Source organism: Lagenorhynchus albirostris, chromosome 20 (genome assembly GCF_949774975.1).
Source record: "Lagenorhynchus albirostris chromosome 20, mLagAlb1.1, whole genome shotgun sequence".
Classification (NCBI taxonomy): domain Eukaryota; kingdom Metazoa; phylum Chordata; class Mammalia; order Artiodactyla; family Delphinidae; genus Lagenorhynchus; species Lagenorhynchus albirostris.
The window spans coordinates 45853740-45871592 of NC_083114.1; the positions used below are offsets into that span (position 1 = coordinate 45853740).

The following is a 17853-nucleotide window of genomic DNA, read 5'->3' on the forward strand; positions in this document are numbered from 1 at the left end:
CCCATTCTCAGTGTAGATATGAAGGAGTCAAGAATGGTTTGAGAATCTTTAAATACAGATATAAACTGCAAACATTCAAACAAGTTATCTTAATATGACGTGCTTGCATTCAGATGAGGGTAAGATGACAATTTTAACATTAGGTGCAAAGAAAAACACGCTTCTGTGACAATGATTCAGTGGCAAAAAGCTCCCTGAAAACCTTGGAGTGCACGTAACGAGAGCCGAAACCACGTGGTTACATAAAGGGTGAGTCAGGAGCTCCCACCTTGCAGGACTGAAAGACGAAATCAGCAGTTACTAGAAAGGCTGTCTTCTCAATGAGGACAAATGTAGCAACACTGTGAAGTGGGGACAGACACTGTGCTCTGAGTGGCACCCTAACCCTAACGAGCTGCATGTTCCTCACCTGGGTGAGTGCGGGAACAGAGCTTTTTCTTCTGGGCTCTTGACAAAGGTTAAGACTTGCTTGTGAGGCATTTCATTTAAAATGTTGCTTCCTGTAACCATCTGGTCTTGGTAGTGATCAAGGACAAAAACCAGAAGTTAAGGAGCAAGGCAATTTTTTAAATCTTTAAATACGCGTAAGGTAGCCAGTCCTGAGAGGTTCTCTGGAAAGGGCATGAACACAAAGGGTCTTGTCTTAGTCTTCTTAGGCTGCTGTAACAAAATACCACAAACTGCGTGGCTGAAACACGGACATTTATTTGGCACAGTTCTGGAGGTTGCAAGTCCAAGATCAAGGTGCTGGCCGATTCATTCTTGGTGAGGGCCCTGTTCCTGGCCTGTAGACAACCGCCTTCTCCCGTGTCCTCATGTGGCACAGCGAGCGAGCTATCTCTCTGGTCTCTCTTCTCATGAGGGCACTAATCCCACCATGACCTCATCTAAACTTAATCACCCCAAAGGCCCCATCTCTAAATACCATCACATTGCAGGTTAGTGCCTCAACATATGAGTTTGGGGGGAACACAGACATTCAGTCCGTAACAATCTCCACCACATGAGGGGTCTTCACATTGTGAGGCTGTCCAGTGGCGAAGGGTGGCACCTGATTACCAACAAGTCCCTAAAAAACCGGCCCTTCACTGGCTACAAGGGAAACACAACTAACAATGAACATGACAAACTTCAGTCAGTCTTCACACAAGGACTTGAGGAGCTCGGAGGGCTGTTTTTCTGTTTCTCTTCAGCCTCGTGAGGGAAGGATCAGTCACCACCACTGCTACTCAGACTGTGGCAAAAGCTACTGCTCGCTCCACCTCAAAATGTTTATTTAGTTCTTAACGCAAGCTATCAGAGCTCAAGACACTGAAGTGAATCCCTGTCCTCTGGAAGTTTATGCCTGAAGAAGAGTAACGACGGCCTGGGCCACCTGGTGCAGAGCAGACCTAGATGCCAGCAGAGATAGTACACATGCCCTGGTACGTGTCACCAGAGACGAGTAGAACAGAGGTTCTTCCGCCTTCTCCCTGGTAGTTGATTTAATAGACTCCATGGCCTCAGGAGCAGTCCTACCGTGCTCGAATAAATCTAGTACTTTCACTCAGCAGTTCACTGTCGTATTTACTATTAAAATAGCTAAAAGGCCTCAGTCTCACTGGAACAGGTTTAATGGGGCAGGGGTTGCTCAGGAGGAGGTAAGAGGCCCTAAAGCCTTGCTCACAGGGTCTGGCTCATGTTACCTGCTCCTCCACTATCCCTGTACCCGTAAATGATGGCTGATTTTCACTCTGAAAGCCAACATTTGGCATCCAAAAAACAAAAGCTCTTAAAATGGAAGATTTAATAATACACTGATTTTACCAAGAACAGATGTTTGAGTTATTCAGCTCTTAGACGACCACATCAGTGACCATTTCGTCCCTGGCAAACAGACTGGTGCCATACTGCTCACTCAGATGCTGCAGAAAACTAGTATTATTCCTTATAATTGGATGTGTCCCCTAGGACAGATGTCATTTTTGGTTTTATCTACCTGTAACCGTTCTTGGAAACAGCTCCACCTTTCAAGGTTAACACAGTCCCAAATCAGAGTCTCTCCTCCCCGCCCCAACCCAAGTTCCACAAATGAGTATTTTTTTTCCCTTTCCCACAAAAGGTATATTTTCCTTGTGCAACACAGATCTGGTCAGAGAGTATATGTGCCATTCTTCTCAGTGCTGAGCCCCACAGTCTGGCCCTGTCACCGTGACCGACCTCAGGCAGCTGCCCTCTTGATGAGGGTGTAGCCAGAGGAACAGACAGCTCACAGACTGCCCTGGTTCCACTTTTCTGCAATACTCCACTGGCAGAGTAGCTTCAGTCCCAGCACTGAACAAAGGCACCAGGCACCACAGATCAAGGTCTGGAAGACAAATGTAGATGATGGACCTGCCAGACACAACTACAGGCATCTCTGAAGACAGACCAGCTTCCTCTTCCTGTGGGATATGGTCATCTTTCCACAGAATCCAAGCCCTTTGGTGGAAACTCGGGTTGTTAATCGGGTATCTTGAAACAGGGCAAAAACGGTGCCACGCGGCACTCTGTCCACGTGGACGCTCAATGACCATCTGCAGACAAACTCCGCGTAGCAAAAGCCCTGAAGACTAAATTAATTAATCTGAACCTGAGGGGTCACAGTCCACAGCCTTGGCTCATTCTGACACTGCTGACACCCCTGCAGGCACTGCTCTGAGGTCACTAGTCCCAGGCATGGAAGAGAAGAACCTGGCTGACAGACGAGGGTCCCCACCAAACCCCTTCGGGAAGATTCTACTCATCAAGCTTTGCAGCAGCAGCAGCAGTAACGAAGACCGATGGCTTCCCGCGTGTCACGTGTGCTCTCTGAGTGCTGACATGAAGTGTTTAATCTCCTCCACAAGCAACAGGGGAGAGGCTACTGCCATCATCACTCTATGGATGAGAAGCTCAAGGTGTTGAGTGCTTAGAAACCTCCCCAAGGCCTTGCTGCTGGATAATGAAGGAGCAGGGCCCAGATGCGGGTGGCCTGGCCCAGAGCTGGTACGCGCGGCAAGCCTCTGGCTCTGGCCTAGAAGCTGCGGAGCAGCATGGAAAAGCGAGGCTGCTGAGTGATCTCTGGCACATCACGCCCTGTCTGGGCTTTGGCTTATGCATCTAAACACAGCAGGGTCCTGCTAGAGAACCTCTGATTGCCTTCCCAAGTCTAAACAGTCAATCTGCCCAATTCTTTAAAGGTTTGAAAAAGGAGCTATACATTTTTAATTAATTTTTATCCATAAGAAAAAAGATTAGGAGAGAATGTACCAAGAATGTACCAAATGTAGCAGAATGGTCATCCTGGCTATCTCTGAATGGTGGAACGATGGGTAATGTTTCCCTTTTCCCTTTTCTAAATATTCGGGTTTTCCCCACAATGAGTATTTGTTGAATGAACGAAGGAGCAAACATTACCCTAACAGAGTTAATAAAACAACTGGAAAGGGCTTGGCCTGGAGGCCCCCCGAGGACAGGCCCCGGGGACAGCAGCCTGGGGTGGGGATGAGGAGTGGGGGGAAGGCCCTGCTCTGTAGGGAAGGAAGGAGACCACCCCCCACCCCACGGTGAGGTGTGTGTGGAGCGGGCAGGGGTCAGAGACAGGAGGTGCACAGCCAGTTTCCGAGGTTCAGATCCTCTCCACCTTCCGGCCACGGTTCCGGTCCCGGGAACGGTGGTCCTTTCCCCTTATCCACTGCACTAGAACCTGGCTGTGTGTCTGGAAGCAGGAATGGCCTTTTCCCTTCATCTGTTCTGGGAGGACCTGCCGGCCTCAAGCTGTAGGATGGGCCAACTGAACACCTCAGCCACTCACATTCTAAACTCTCCAAGAGCGGCAGCAGTGAAGGCAGCGATAATGTTGGTGAAAATAACAACAGTAACACTTAGAGCTTGTTTGGCACCTGATGTTTTCCGAGTGCCTTTCATGTATTAACTCACTTAAGCCACCAAGTGGGTGCCATCAGTCTCCCCCGCTGAGAAAGGAGTGAGTTAGTGACGAGGTTAACGACTTGCCCAAGGACAAGGAGCTGTGAGCCCGGCGGTGCGGCCCCAGAGCTGGAGCTCAGAACCGCCGCTCTGGGCTGCCTCAAGAAGAGCATCCTGAGGCTAGAGCGATCCAGCAGCTCTGGCCCAAATATCCCTCCCAAGCCATGTGCCTTCAACAAACAAGCACAAGTTAGGAAATATTACCAAAAATAAGGGTGTGGGGTGTGTAGGGGGATCCCCTGGGAGGCGCCCCCTCCTGAGAGCAGTCAAAGCCCCCTTCACCCTAGGGGGCAGTTCCCTGAAAGGTGAACTCTGCTTTTCAGAGCCAGTTTTAACACGTCACTCCTGATTTTCATTCCCCCCAAAGGAAAGGTTTCTCTTAGAGCAATGGAATCCAAGATGCATTGTCCCTTCATGTTCATTTCTGTTATACCATCACATGTAGCCTTGGCAGACTTGGAAAAACCTAATTTGATCAAACTTTTAAAATCCACAGGCTTTATCATTCCTTTCTTTAGTAACATTTCTTCCCTTGTTACATAAAGCAGGCAGATCTCTAGAACTTGCCCTGAAAGGAGTTAAGTAAGCCTCAAATGGATTAAAAACTGGCAAAAGCTTTGATCTATATAATAAAACGTCTTGATGCAGCTCTGGCTCCAGAGGAACGGGAAAGAGACTTGAGACTTAGGCATTTAGTGAATTTCACTCAAAGCCTTACAAAGCTGCCCTGGGAGGCTGCAGAGTTCACAGCCACAGGGACGCTTCTCAGATGCCACAAAGCCCAGCTATGGCCCTGCTCCCCTCTCATTGGAAATTTCTGCTAGTTCAACAAAGGACAGTTCTGAGATAAGAGACTGCTAATGCATTAGAAAATAAAGCATGCACACGTATTATTTACCTTCTTTAAGCCTGACTCTCAGGAGGCTTATGTTACCTGATCATTTACCAGCTCGTTACAAGTCAGTTCCTAAAGAGGCAAAGAGCAAAGGGCAACCTAGAGCCCCCCAGAGCCAGAGGGAGCCAGGCAGCCCTGGAATGCCGTCGGGGTGAAGATCCTAGCTCTGCACCTTACACATAGATAATGCAGCTGTTTAAATTTCACATGTGGTTGAAAGAACTCTAGCTAGACCATTTGCAGAGAATTTTTTCTAGTTTTACTCTTAGTGAACCAGAAATTCACTAAACCTTGGAGCACTCAGATTCATCAAAGTGTAGACACAATTGAGTGGTCACAGGTGATTTCGACGTGCTATTAGGTAGACTTCTGGGTTTGCAAATAATTCTCTGGTCTATCTTTCTCTGAAATCGATGGGATGCTAAAGACCTGGAAATATGGACTTCACTGTTAGCTGAAATAGTGCTAGAGAGATTTGTTAGAGCTGCTAGTTGTAGTGTTAAAACAAAAAAAACTCTCTGTATTTACATCAAATGTATACAACACAGAACTTGATTTCACTAAATATGTTCAAGAGCCACCTGATACAGCCATACAGAGACAAAAGTAGATGCTATAGTCTATCAATCTTACAAAATATTTACTTCAAAACAAATATCACTCTCTTGAAAAGTTGTAATTATTTTCTCCCTTACTTTGTTCCTGACCCTTTTGAGGAAGAATGTAAATCCAGTTTAAGTGGAAAGAGGCTCACTTGGAGAGGGATATTCTAGAAAAAAAGTTGAATACTTCCATGACAGGGAGGTTTTTCCCTTTCTGCTCATGGAGTGTTCTTGCCTACCTAATTCATTCTTCTTTTCACCAGACTCCTGGGTACTAAATTTTCTGTCAAGGTGCCACAAAATACACATAAATCTTTACATCATAATTGTATTTAAACTCTCCACACATTTTAATCACCTTCTCACATGCACACATACATAAGTAGGCATAAATAATGTGTCTGTAACATGTCTTAAAAACCAAATCAGAGAACTTCCCTCCAGCAGAGAGCCTTTACTCTCAAAATACTGCCCAACAATATAAGTCTTCATTTTTCAAACACTTACTGAGTGCCTACTTGGAGTGGAAAGGAACAGAAAGAATAAAACATGAAGCTCAAAGAATCTGCATCCTAGAGGTTAAGGCAAGGCAAAGATGTCACTACTTATGAGGAGGGGCAGCTCCCAGTAAGAATCCAGGGAGGGGCACATGCAGACGAGAAGCCACGAGGGGTAAGTGGGCCTGAAATGCAGCCACTGCCTCTCACTGTGGCAAGGGCTGTGACCATGCGGGGCTGGGCCCCCCTTAACTGGCATGTGGAGGAGGACCTGTAAGGATCCAGAAGACCAGAAGGGCTTGGAGCGGGAGTCCTGATCTACTCCCCACCGGTTTCAGGCTGTGACCGTTAAGAACAGAAGACATGCAACATCAAATATGGTTACAATGCCCCCAACTCCCTCCAAACACAAAGCCTTGGTATTCAATCTGCAGTGACGGCAACATTCTAACGCTCATATAAATGCTCCACTCCTTTCTGGAGTCAGTTAAGAGTTACCTTGGTGATTAACGTAAGGCTTGAAGGCCTGAAGGATTTTTGGCACAGCTACTCCCACGTCGAGCTCCGTCAGAGTTAGCTCATTCATGAAGTAGGGGAGCTGGAGGACAGAAGGAAACAACCAAGGAGACTCGTTAGGAACCTGGTAAATGCTAGAAGTCAACATACTCTCAAAGGGAACAATGGTCAAGGTTTTGGGGACACATTTATTCAACCAAAATTTATTGAGCATACACCATATACTAGGCAGCGTACTACAGACAGAGCCGCGGACGAGAGAGGCAAGGTCCTTGCTCTCGTGGGGCTTATGATGAAAAGGCAGGTACAGACAGATAAGCAGACAAATAACCTATAACTGCAGAGCATGACCGGTGCTACAGAGAAGATAAGGTGGGTAACGGGGCAGAGGGAAGCTGAACCGTCTTGGATAAGGAGGTCAGCGAAGGCTTCCCTGAGGGTGGCGTGTGGCCAGAGACCAGACTGTGGAGAAGGAACGAGCCATGCTGGTCAGGTTAATAATGCCCAGAGTTGGCTGAAGGCTGGGAAAATTGGCCTCTTTTAGACTACTAGTGAGGAGTTAGGAAATCACTACAACATTTCCTGTAGGCCAACTCACAACATGTATTAAAATCCTTGGGAAAAAAAAAAATCACATCCCTTGACCCTGTGCTGGATACTTTCCCTTTGCCCCTCTGGGATCGAGTTCCTCACTACATCCCAAGAGGCTGGTCTGCGGGAACCGCATCGATGGGCTCTTGCCCTCTCCTCTGGCTGCTGGTCGGGCTTGGCCAGTGGAACACACCAGTGGGCGGGGGGCGGGGGGGTACACGGAGAGGAGAACTGTCAGGCATTTGTCCCCTCCCTCTACTGAAGACCACAGCTCCTGTCAGACAGGCAGCCCCCTCCACCTAGACACCCTGCCCGAGTCTGGGTTAACCGCTCCCCACCGCTCCAGCCCTGGGGTGCTGCACTATGCCTTTCGGTTTCTCTACATCGGTCCACACCTTCATAAATCCTTCCCCAGCTCGCTGCACAGAATGTGCCATATGTTTTCCGCTGGGACCCCAACTAACACAGCTGTCAGTAGGAATTTACTCTAAGTGAACTAACGTAAGAGTGCTGGTATCATGCTTAGAAATTCCTACTTCACCTCAAGAGCAGAGAATTGATTGACCTATGTTTCCTTGACCTGGATTTATGTATATACATTAAAAACAATCTTTAGTCCAGTCCTAATTTTAATGTAAGATGTAAACTAGGAATCCACCTTAATTTTTTTTCCCAGTGGCTAGTCAGGTGTCTTAACCTATTTTTTTTTAAACAACCAAATCTTTCCCTACTGACCTGCAAAGCCACCTTTCATTATGGGATTCCCATTGCACTGGAACCTGTACTGAGCACTGTTTCCTACTGGTATCAAAGTGGTTTTGTTACTGTAGCTTTAAAATACATTTTTAAATCTGGCAAGTCCCTCTCTTTTCTTTTCCCCCAGAATTTTCTTATTCTCATAAGGACTGCTCCAGTTGAACATTAGAATAATTTTGTAAAATTTAGAATGTAAGAGTTAAAAAAAATTGAACATATGCTGAACATTTCCCATAAAATGAGAAGCATCTATAGCCAGACATGAATTTAGTGCCTATTTTGGCTGGACCTCTTCAGCTGTCTCTCTGCGGAGAAACTTAGACACTTTTAGGATTCACCAGTCAGGGAATTTCGTCTCTGATTTTCTGTGGGGAATGGAGGTGTTAATTTAAAGAGGATATGATGTCTGAGATGGACAAAATGTGACTAGAGACAGTATTCAAATGTGCCTTTTGAATTGGTGGTTGCTTTATTTGGAAAACCTTTTTCCAAAGCATTAATGTTATGTGGTGGTTGGCCTCCCAATCGGCCTACAGAATGATACTTGGCCAAAAATGTAGCCAAAATCTTGCACCCTTGCCCCCGTCCTTTTTGTCTATTGTTGTCATCCTAATGCCCAGTGCTTCTGAGGCACGCCAGGTTTCTATGGGAACAGGAGTGGACACTGAGCCAGGGAAGTGCACGCAGAGAACATGGGGCCCCTCCTGGCGCCCCGTCCAGCCTCCCTCCCCACCCCATCCTGCTCCCTGGAGTCCCCGAGAGGGCAGAGGCAGGGCCTGAGATGGAGGAGGGAACTGAAGGAAGCGGGGATGAGAAGCACTTGGCAGGGGTGGGATGGGCACTAATCACCAGGAAGCAGGGTGGGGAGGGGAGGTCAGCAGGGCGTTTCCTACTTATTCACCTGAGCACCCAACTCCAAGACTCCGCAACATTTCTAACCAACCCCCTCACTCCCTCCTTGCTCAGATTTCTGATGTGAATCAAAACTCAGGACCAGGCCCTAGAGCTGCTTCCTTTCTGCCCTGTCGGGTGGGGGGGAGGCAAGGAAAGGTCACTCCCCCTCCTGCTCTTTTCAACCAGAGACTCTCTTCTTCCCACCCTAAGGGCACCACAGTGAGACGGGAACCCACTGTGTGTTCTCTACCCTCCTGGGTAAACCCAGCTGGGGACTGGGCGTTCTCCAGGTTGGTGGGGGTTGAGTTAGAAGCCGTTGCAATAAGAGCAGCATTTGCTGACATGGGCAGAGGCCATAACTACTGAGGGCTCCAAGGTGGTGCCGGAGCAGCCGGCCAAGGCCCAGGGTGTACTTGCTGTGGAGGCAGAAACTCAGCTTATTTTAAACCCATCACCGGGCACCAGATACACACACAGGGCTGCTCTTCCACAGTGTGAGGTATTTATCACGGGTGACGGTGACAATCACTGCAGCCAGCAAAGTGCCCTCCATATGTCAGGCCCTCAAGGAGACCAGGAGACGGGGGGGACCTTTGTCACAGGGGCAGCTCAGGCTCCTCCAGCCATTCTGGTTCTTGACTGGCCATTAACCAATACTCACTACTATATTTCTACTGTATTTAAGGAACAGCCCTTCCCAGGGATACCTGGATATGTGGTGATAGTACGTGTTCTCTTGGCAGGGGTGATGGCAGGTTCAGAATGGGGGTAATCTCCCACTGCCCTCCTGTTTATTCCATCACCAGGGTCCCCTCTGGTCTTCAGGGCACCTCCCAGGACAGCAGCTCAGGTCGGGGTGGAGGGTGGGAGGCGCTGAGGCTGCCAGTGGGGGAAGTACAGCCCCCACCTCTGAACTGCTGGCGCTGCTGGATGGGGACCACTTTCCCCACCCTAACCCCCTAGCACTTCTGACCTCAAAACACAGACGAGAGTTTATCTCTGTACCCTGCAGAAGCCCACAGGGTCAGCGAAGGGAGAAGATGAAAAGGAAAGACCTTCGTCAACCTCCTCTGGGTTGAGGGAGCCCACGGTTCTCAATCCGGGGTGGAGGTTGGCCCCAAGGACTCCCAGCGCCAGAGAGAAGCCCTCCGACACCCGCTCCAAGAGTCAGTACTGGAACGTGTGTAGCAGTGAGAGCGGTGTCCCTCTGCAGCTCAGGCACGCCCTGTTTTGTCGCCAGGACCCAGAGCCCTCCTGCTCAGGGAAGCACCCATGACAGTCTCTGGGAAGACAGCAGCACCAGCCCTGCCCGTGCGCCTCAACCCGGGAGCTCGATCCCTCCGTCATTTCCCAAAAAGAGGAGGTTGAGCGAGCTCCAGGGTGGCTGCTAGCCTCTCCTCTCCAAACACTGCTTCCTGCTCCCGCTGCAGAGCGCTCGACCCGCACTCGCCTGAAGAACACAAACACGCTGACCCTTGTCAACAGAGCCCTCCCGACACCTGCCCCTCCAGCTGAGGAGGCCCCGCCTCTTCATCAGGGCCTGGGGAAGGGGTGACAGCGGCCTGACTGTGCCAGGAAAGGCTCTGTTCATGACCCAAAGGCGCGACAGGAATCAAATCGAAGCTCCTCCACGCCCACATTTTCTTCCAACATAATTGTATCGTGACTCACCGTCTCCTAACCTGGAGTCCTTGAACTCTCTGAAATCATGGGCAAAATTTTGTGTCATAGAGCATTTTTCTAGGGAAAGGGTCCATATGTTTCTGCTTCTCAAAGGTATCTATGACCCGAAAGATCCACTGACTTAAGCTGCTGACTGTGTGAGCTCTCCGTGAAGATCTGGGGACCAAAGTGACTCTCCCTTGGTTGGGTCTTCAATGGATCAAAAACTTACTTCTAAGTATCCTAAATAAGGTCTCTTAGCTGGCAAAGGTGGTACTAAATGAGTCACTTAGTGGCAATTGTGAAGACTACTTACACAAGTTTAAACTCACTTCCAAGTGGGCCTACATCAGCACCGGGACTATTTCTTCAGCAAAGAGAGCGCCCAAAATAAAATACCATCTGGCCAGAAGTAAAGGTCAAATGCAGACACATTTAGAGTGCAATGGTAGCTTTCCCAGCTTTGAGAGCGAGTTGGGAAAGAGGTCTTAAGTAGTCTGGCATTTTCCTCAGAGCACATGCTGTGCGGCCAAGATTGTGAGGCTGGGTGGGCTGTCGGCCATACAATTTAAGTTCATTACTAACTTAAAGATAACACAATTCTATATAACCAACCAGCTGCAACAGCTCCCATTTTCCCAAACCAAATCCTGAATTCTCACCCAGAGTGAATAACAATGAGGGCAACAGAAGGGGAAAAAATAAACAGGAACATTCACTACATCCCCAGAGGCAGTTAGTCGTATGGTCAAGGTCACACCCCAGATGTGTTATTTGATAAGAACTTACTACTCTCATTTGTTATACGTTTTAAACCAAATGATTTTTCACTTAGGATATAATGTACAAAACTTCTAGAAATTAAGACGTGATGAATCGGAAGCCTCTTGGGTGGAAAACAATACCTTTATTTTGCTGAGTTTCATTTGGATTTTCTTAGACACCAGATCAGACCAGTACTTCTCTCCTAAGAAGTCCCAAAACATTCTTCCAAGCAAGGCATTCACCCAGGCTTCCTGTTCTTCCTCCTCAGAGGGTGGAACCTCTGGCAACTGGTAAAAGAAAAAGGACCAGATTAACTAGAAAGCAAATGGAGAGCAAGCCAGTGGCTTATTTTTATAAAGTCACTGAAGGTCCCTCCCTCTAGAGAAGGGGGACCGGCCACGTGAGTCATATTTCTTCCCTATAAATATCAAGTCCCACGTTGTATCAGTGAATAGAAAAAGAGAAACAAAAGCCACCATCACAGATAAAAACTCCTCTTTGTCTATTTTCTTCTTCTACCAGTCTTCTTGTGAACCAGCTAATATTCCATACAATTAGCTCAGCCGTACTACCCTCCCCCTCCCCTCCCCCCAAATTAGCTTGGTACCAACATTCTAAGTCAATGACACATCTGATCAAACGTCTGCCTCTCTTTCTTCCAGCTAAGGCTCCCAGGACATGTAACCGTCGAGCTGGTCTCACCAGGCAGCCCCAGAGTTTCTCAATGCCCAGGACTCTCACATTCAGCCTGACTCTTGGGAGGTCATGATTCTCCTGGGCGAGGGGCAGAAAGTGCTTAGAAATACTGGTGTCTGGGTCTTGTATCCAGCGATACTGATTTAAGTGGGTATGAGGATTTTTAGAAACTCTCTTACTGATGTAATGAACAGGTGAGGTTGAGACCCACAGCCCTGGATTAGAGAGAGGAATTCTGTGAAACTCCTACAGCTGTTCTCACCCATCTCAGCCCCGTGAAACACCCTGGGCTTCAGCTCCATTTGATACAATCCACCTAAAACATCTGTTGTGGCCAGTGTGCAAGGTGGGAAAAGAGCAAACCCTGTTAGCCTCCAATTTCCAAGGCTAAGAATTAGACCATGGATTCTTGCCTGGAGAGGGCCAGGGTCGGGGTGAAGCAGAAGGGAGAAGCAGCCGTGACACCCACGGACGGTGTGGTAGTGCAGGCAATGCTTGGTGGTGTCCACTGACCCCATGCCAGGCCCTATGATAAGATTCCTTCTCAGGTTCCCTCATTTACATCTCACAATACCCAGGAAAGACAGAACTTTTACTTCTATTTTAGGCAGGAGCAAACAGACTCGGAACTGTTCAGCACCCTGCCCGAGGCCCCTGATTCATCAGCACAGCCTGACTCACAGCCTCCTCCCTGTCTCCCACCTGCTGTGTCCTGTGGGAGGAAGGGGGCGTGACCGGGCCCGGGCGTGACAGACATATCCTTGTGCTGAGGTCTCTAATTAGGTGATAGCCTTATAGAAACAATTCGCCTTGGAAAGCAAAGACTAAAAGAACTAGAAATGCAGGAATCTGTGGATTGCTCACCCTTTCTCTTCCCTCTACGGTTTGTACAAATGCATCTGCCCTGCCCTCACGGCTGCCTGCAGCCATCACCTACACCAGACGCCTCACGTCTCTGTGCCCCAGCGTGGGCTCACACCGGTGATGTCTGTCTTGCGCAGCCGTGACCACGCCCCCGCACAGCTGTGTCCTAAGCCGGGGGGCAGAGTACACGGGTGGCCTGGTGCTTGTGGATTTGACACTTAGAGATGTGATGACCTGTGAGTGTCCTAAAGGTCTATGGCAGGGACCTATGTGTGATTTTTCTGAAGCCTGGAGTCCTTAGGGTCTGACTCAGTTGAACTGGTCACTGAGCTTGTGCAGGGCCTGGAGGGCTGCCCAGCATCCACCTGTCCTCCACTCTCATCAGGGCTTGTGCTGTCTCTCGCTTTGGGGGCCTGGGGGTTCACCTGCATTTCTCAGTCTAATGTTACTGCATATAAGTAGGGATATCCTATGTTCTAGGAGTCCTTCAAATTGGGGTATTTTCAAAGTTATCCCTTATAAATGTCGGCGAGTCTCATTAAAAAAAAAAGTTAAACTCTGGTTTAAAAAATAATACATGTTGGTCCCTGCATTTCAGAAGACATGGCTCTAGCTGCCTTGTGTGAATGGCTGTAGGGTCCCTCTCTGTGCTCTTCTGGTGCTGTAAAGGCTTCTGATATTAACCGAGGCATCTCTACCACCAGGTTCTGGATGGTCGAGTGGAAGCCTGTGCCCAGCGAGCACTTAGTCATGCCTCAGGCTGTACGTGGTTTTTGGAATCGCTTTTCTCTCTGCCTGAACATCTGCACCCCACCCCAAGGGGATCTGGTCTAGCTTTTCTGAGGTTACCGTCTTTGAGTCACATCAGATTATCTATGCAGACTTCTGAGTAAACACTCACCCAGGGACAATACCCTCCTCCCCCAGGGATCCAGGCAGTGCCAAGAGGCTGCCCACGCAGGGCAGTGCACATCTCACTCAGATCTGTAGGCTGCACAAGAGAAGAGGTTACTTTTTCCCTTCTCATGTGGGAGAGTTGACTCTTTACTAACCTTTCCTTACAACCCTAGTTATTCACAGGAAACAGGTTTAACAACACAAAATAGCATGAAACAAAGGCTATTTCACAACTTTTGTCCAAGCCAAAGGCATATGATGTGGAAACAAATTTCTGAAATAACTGACAAGGAGGTTGTTTTTTCTTTTCAACTGTTCCTTTTTCTAATGCAGGCTTCTCTCCACAGACTCATTGGGAACAAAGAAAAATCCATGAGCAGCAGAACACTGACAATGCATCAAAGCAGCTTTATGAACAAAATCTGGATTCAACAGGCTGCAGGAAGAACTCATTTCCAATGGAAGTCATACAAATTTAAGACCGTCAACAATAAATGTGTACACATTTCCTAATGCTGCTGTTTGGCTGCAGGAAGGAATGTGAGAAGCAGATTCACTTTACCATTTCAATTAAAGATGTACATTTAGAAAGGGTATGTTTCTAAAAATGGCTTCCAAAATAAAGTTTAGAGAGTTCAATGGCCCGAAGCTAAAGCAAGACTATTGTAACTGTCTGAGTAGCTCTTGGGAGATATTTTATTAAAAACCAACCTGTAAAAAGAAAATAGTACAGATTTACTTTTTGTGGTGTAACTTTTCCTATTACAAATAGCCAGGCGATCAGCCCAGCTTTTTAAGGGCAAAGGCAGCTTGGTGGCTTTGCTGCTAAGGTCTGGTCGCACACTATCTGATGTCATGAGGGCTTCACAAAGGGCTGCCTGGCCCAGGAGAGGGCACAGCGGAAGACCCTCCCGGTTAGCTGTTTCCCCGATTACAAAAACAAGCATATTTACTAGAGAAAACACCCATAATCCCATTATCCAGATATACTTATTTAAAACATTTTAACTATATTTCAGTCTGTTTTCAATGTGTGTATATATATATATATATTTTGTTTAAGAATACACAACTTTAAAAAATAAGCATAACTAACATGGTTTTGTATCCTTTTTAAAAAACAGATTTATTGAGATATAATTCACATACCATACAATTCACCCATTTAAAAAGCATCATCAGTGGTATTGGTATGTTCAGAGTGTGAGGGCATCACCACAATCAATTTTAGAATATCTTCATCACCCCCAAAGAAACCCTGTATCCACGAGTGGTCATTCCCCATTCCTCCCAGCTCCAACCCCACCAGCCCAAGGCAACTAACCACATATCTGTCGCAGTGAATCTGCCTATTTTGGACATTTAATATAAATGGAATCACACAATAGGTGTTCCTTTGTGGCTGACTTCTTGCACAAAGCATAATGTTTTCAAGGTCATCCATGCTGTAGCATGTATCAGTACATCATTCCTTTTTATTATGGAATAATATTCTATTATGTGTATATACCACACTTTGTCCATTCTTCAACTGAGGGATATTTGAGTTGTTTTCCACTTCTTGCTATTGTGAATAACACTGCTATGAACAGTTGTGTACAAGTTTTTGTGTGGACCTAGATTTTCATTCATTTCTCTTGGATATACACACAGGAGTGGAACTGCTGGATCATAAACCTCTATGTTTAACATTCTGAGGAACCACCAACTGCTTTCCACAGCAGCTGCATCATTTTACATTCCCACTGTTACAAGGGTTCCGGTTTCTCCACATCCTCATGAATCATTGTTATTGTCTGTCTTTTTTATTCTAGCCATCCTAGTGGTTTGGACGTGGCATTGCATTATGGTTTTGATTTGCATTTCCCTGATGGCTAATGACTGAACATCTTTTCATACACTTACTGGCCAGTTGTATATCTTCTTTGCAGAAATATCTATCCAGATCCTTTGCCCATTTCTTAATTGGGTTATTTACCTTTTATTATTGAATTACAGGAGTCCTTTATATATTCTGGGTACAAAACCCTTAGACATATGATTTGCAAACTCTGTGGGTTGTCTTTTCACGTTCTTGATAGTACTGTTTGCACACAAAAGTTTATAATTTTGATGAAGTCCAATTTACCTATTTTTTCTTTGGTTGTGTGTATTTTTGGTATCTTATCTTAGAAGTCTTTACATCTAGCCCCAATTCACAGAGATTTACTCCTATATTTTATTTGAAGAGTTTCATAGTTTTAGCTCTTGCCTTAAGGTCCATGATCCATTTTGAGTTAATTTTTGTATACGGTGTGAGGGAGGGGTCTGACCTCATTCTTTTGCATGTGGATGTCCAGTTGCCCCAGCACTATTTGTTGAAAAGACTATTCTTTCCCTCACTGAACTGTCTTGGCACTCTTGTCTGTAACCTTCCTAAAATTTATTTTTAAATTGGATATATGGCTTTATATTTTTTACTTATTGTATGATAAACACTTTGCAATTCTACTTTTAAATGTTTAAAAAGCTGACTCTGAGCTTGGAAAGGGGAAGCCTTGGGAAACCATTCTGCCAACTAAGATTTCCTGGTTTCTGTTTGATTCCTGTTTGCTTTGTTGAGTTCTTATCTCCTGATAACACCAAACAGGATGTAGTATCTTATGATCCAGTTTGTAGGTAACAAGATAATTAGTGGAACTAGCAATAATGAAGGCAGGACTCTCCAAACCTGGGGCAGCCTACATGACCTTTAAGTATTTCTGAAAACCTTCCATTGAAAAGGAGCGTGGCAGTGCCTGATGTGATCTGAACACCAGAGCCTCACACTTGGTGAACAAGCACAGCGCTGCCTCACCAATGGTCCTCCCTCCCAGGCAGGCTGCTTCAGGACATAAAGAACTAGTAGCCTCCCTGGCCTCACACCTTTGAGTAAATCCACAGGCTGCCCGTGGGGTCTCCCTTCCTGAGGTACCAACACTAGGGGTAATACTATCCCACCTTTAGACATTTCTTAAAAGAGTTTCTTCATTTTCTTAATTGCTGTTTATATCTTCTCCTCAAACCAACAAGATGATCAAGCTCAGCCAGCCTCATGGTCTCACTATTCTAGAGGTGAAGCTGCCTGAGAAGAGAGAAAATGGCGCCAAGATCACAGGGGTTTGGAGATTTCAGAGGCTGGTACAGTCTGTGTTTGTGAGATAAAGCGGAGTCACAAGGGCAAGTCAGGGCTCAGCGACCGATCACTAATCACTAAACATCTGGAGAACCAGGCCCTTCCTCCAAAAGAGCAGTATTTTATAATTCAAATGCTGAGCTCCAAAGTGACTTCAGAATCCCCCGAACTTGTTTTTAATTATTATGGGTAAGAATAACTACCAGAAGTGTTCTAGCATTGTTTAATACAAACCTAGTCTACATCTACTAATTATCACTGGCTGTTTTCAACATTGGTTTGGCTCCTGACCACCAGTGGCCCTACTCACCTCCTGACCCAGCTTAGCACTGGGCCATGTGTGAGAAAGGAGGCTGAGTGTGTGGAAGGTGCCGTTAGACCTGGAGCCCTCAGGGTGAGAGATGCTTTGAACGTGGCCTGTAAGAAGCAGCAGCAGGGTGGGGCAAAGGCTGGTGCTGTGTCCCAAGCTCCTTGTATAGAAGAGGAGGGGGCATGCTACCCTGGGTAAGTGTCTGGGTGGTGCCGACACTGATGAAGTGACAGTGTAACTTGAAGAGGTGTCAAAGGTTCCTTTGTGTCTCTAAGCCCTTTCAGTTCCTCTTGGACTCATGACAGCAGAGGCAATATGAACCCAAAGAAATAACCTGGCCGTCTTTGGCAGGAAGGATGAGCACTAATGACCACGTCCAAAAGGTTCACGTTTGGCAAAATTGTGGGGAAACAGGCATTCTTATTACCAGTGGGAATGCACACTGGTGCAACCCTTATGCAGAGGCATTTGGCAGTATCTAACAAAACTACACGTGAGTTTACATTCTGACATTCCCGTAAGATATCACCTTGAAGCTATACCCCCAACAACACAAAAATACACATATACAAGGTTGTTCATTGCAGCACTGTTTGTAATTGCAAAATATTACAAACCACCCATACGCCCATATAAGAGAATGAATATACTACGGAACATTCACACAATGGAGTCAGTCTTTGCAGTTGCTGAAAAACAAGAGGATGGGGAGATATCTAAGAACCGATGTGGAGTGATTTCCAGAATGTACTGGTAAGTGAAAAAAG

The 17853-nt window shown here is 46.7% G+C and overlaps 1 protein-coding gene across 3 annotated transcripts in view; it reads right to left on the reverse strand.

The window, feature by feature from the left end:
- The window catches only part of TEX2 (testis expressed 2), a 107121-nt gene that overhangs the window by 17147 nt on the left and 72121 nt on the right, over positions 1-17853 (reverse strand). For all 3 annotated transcript variants that reach the window (XM_060133252.1, XM_060133254.1, XM_060133255.1), the window contains exons 6-7: positions 11306-11452; positions 6480-6579 (exon numbers count right to left, since the gene is read on the reverse strand). In XM_060133252.1, coding sequence (XP_059989235.1) covers positions 6480-6579; positions 11306-11452 — 247 coding nt within the window. The remainder of the gene's footprint in view (positions 1-6479; positions 6580-11305; positions 11453-17853) is intronic.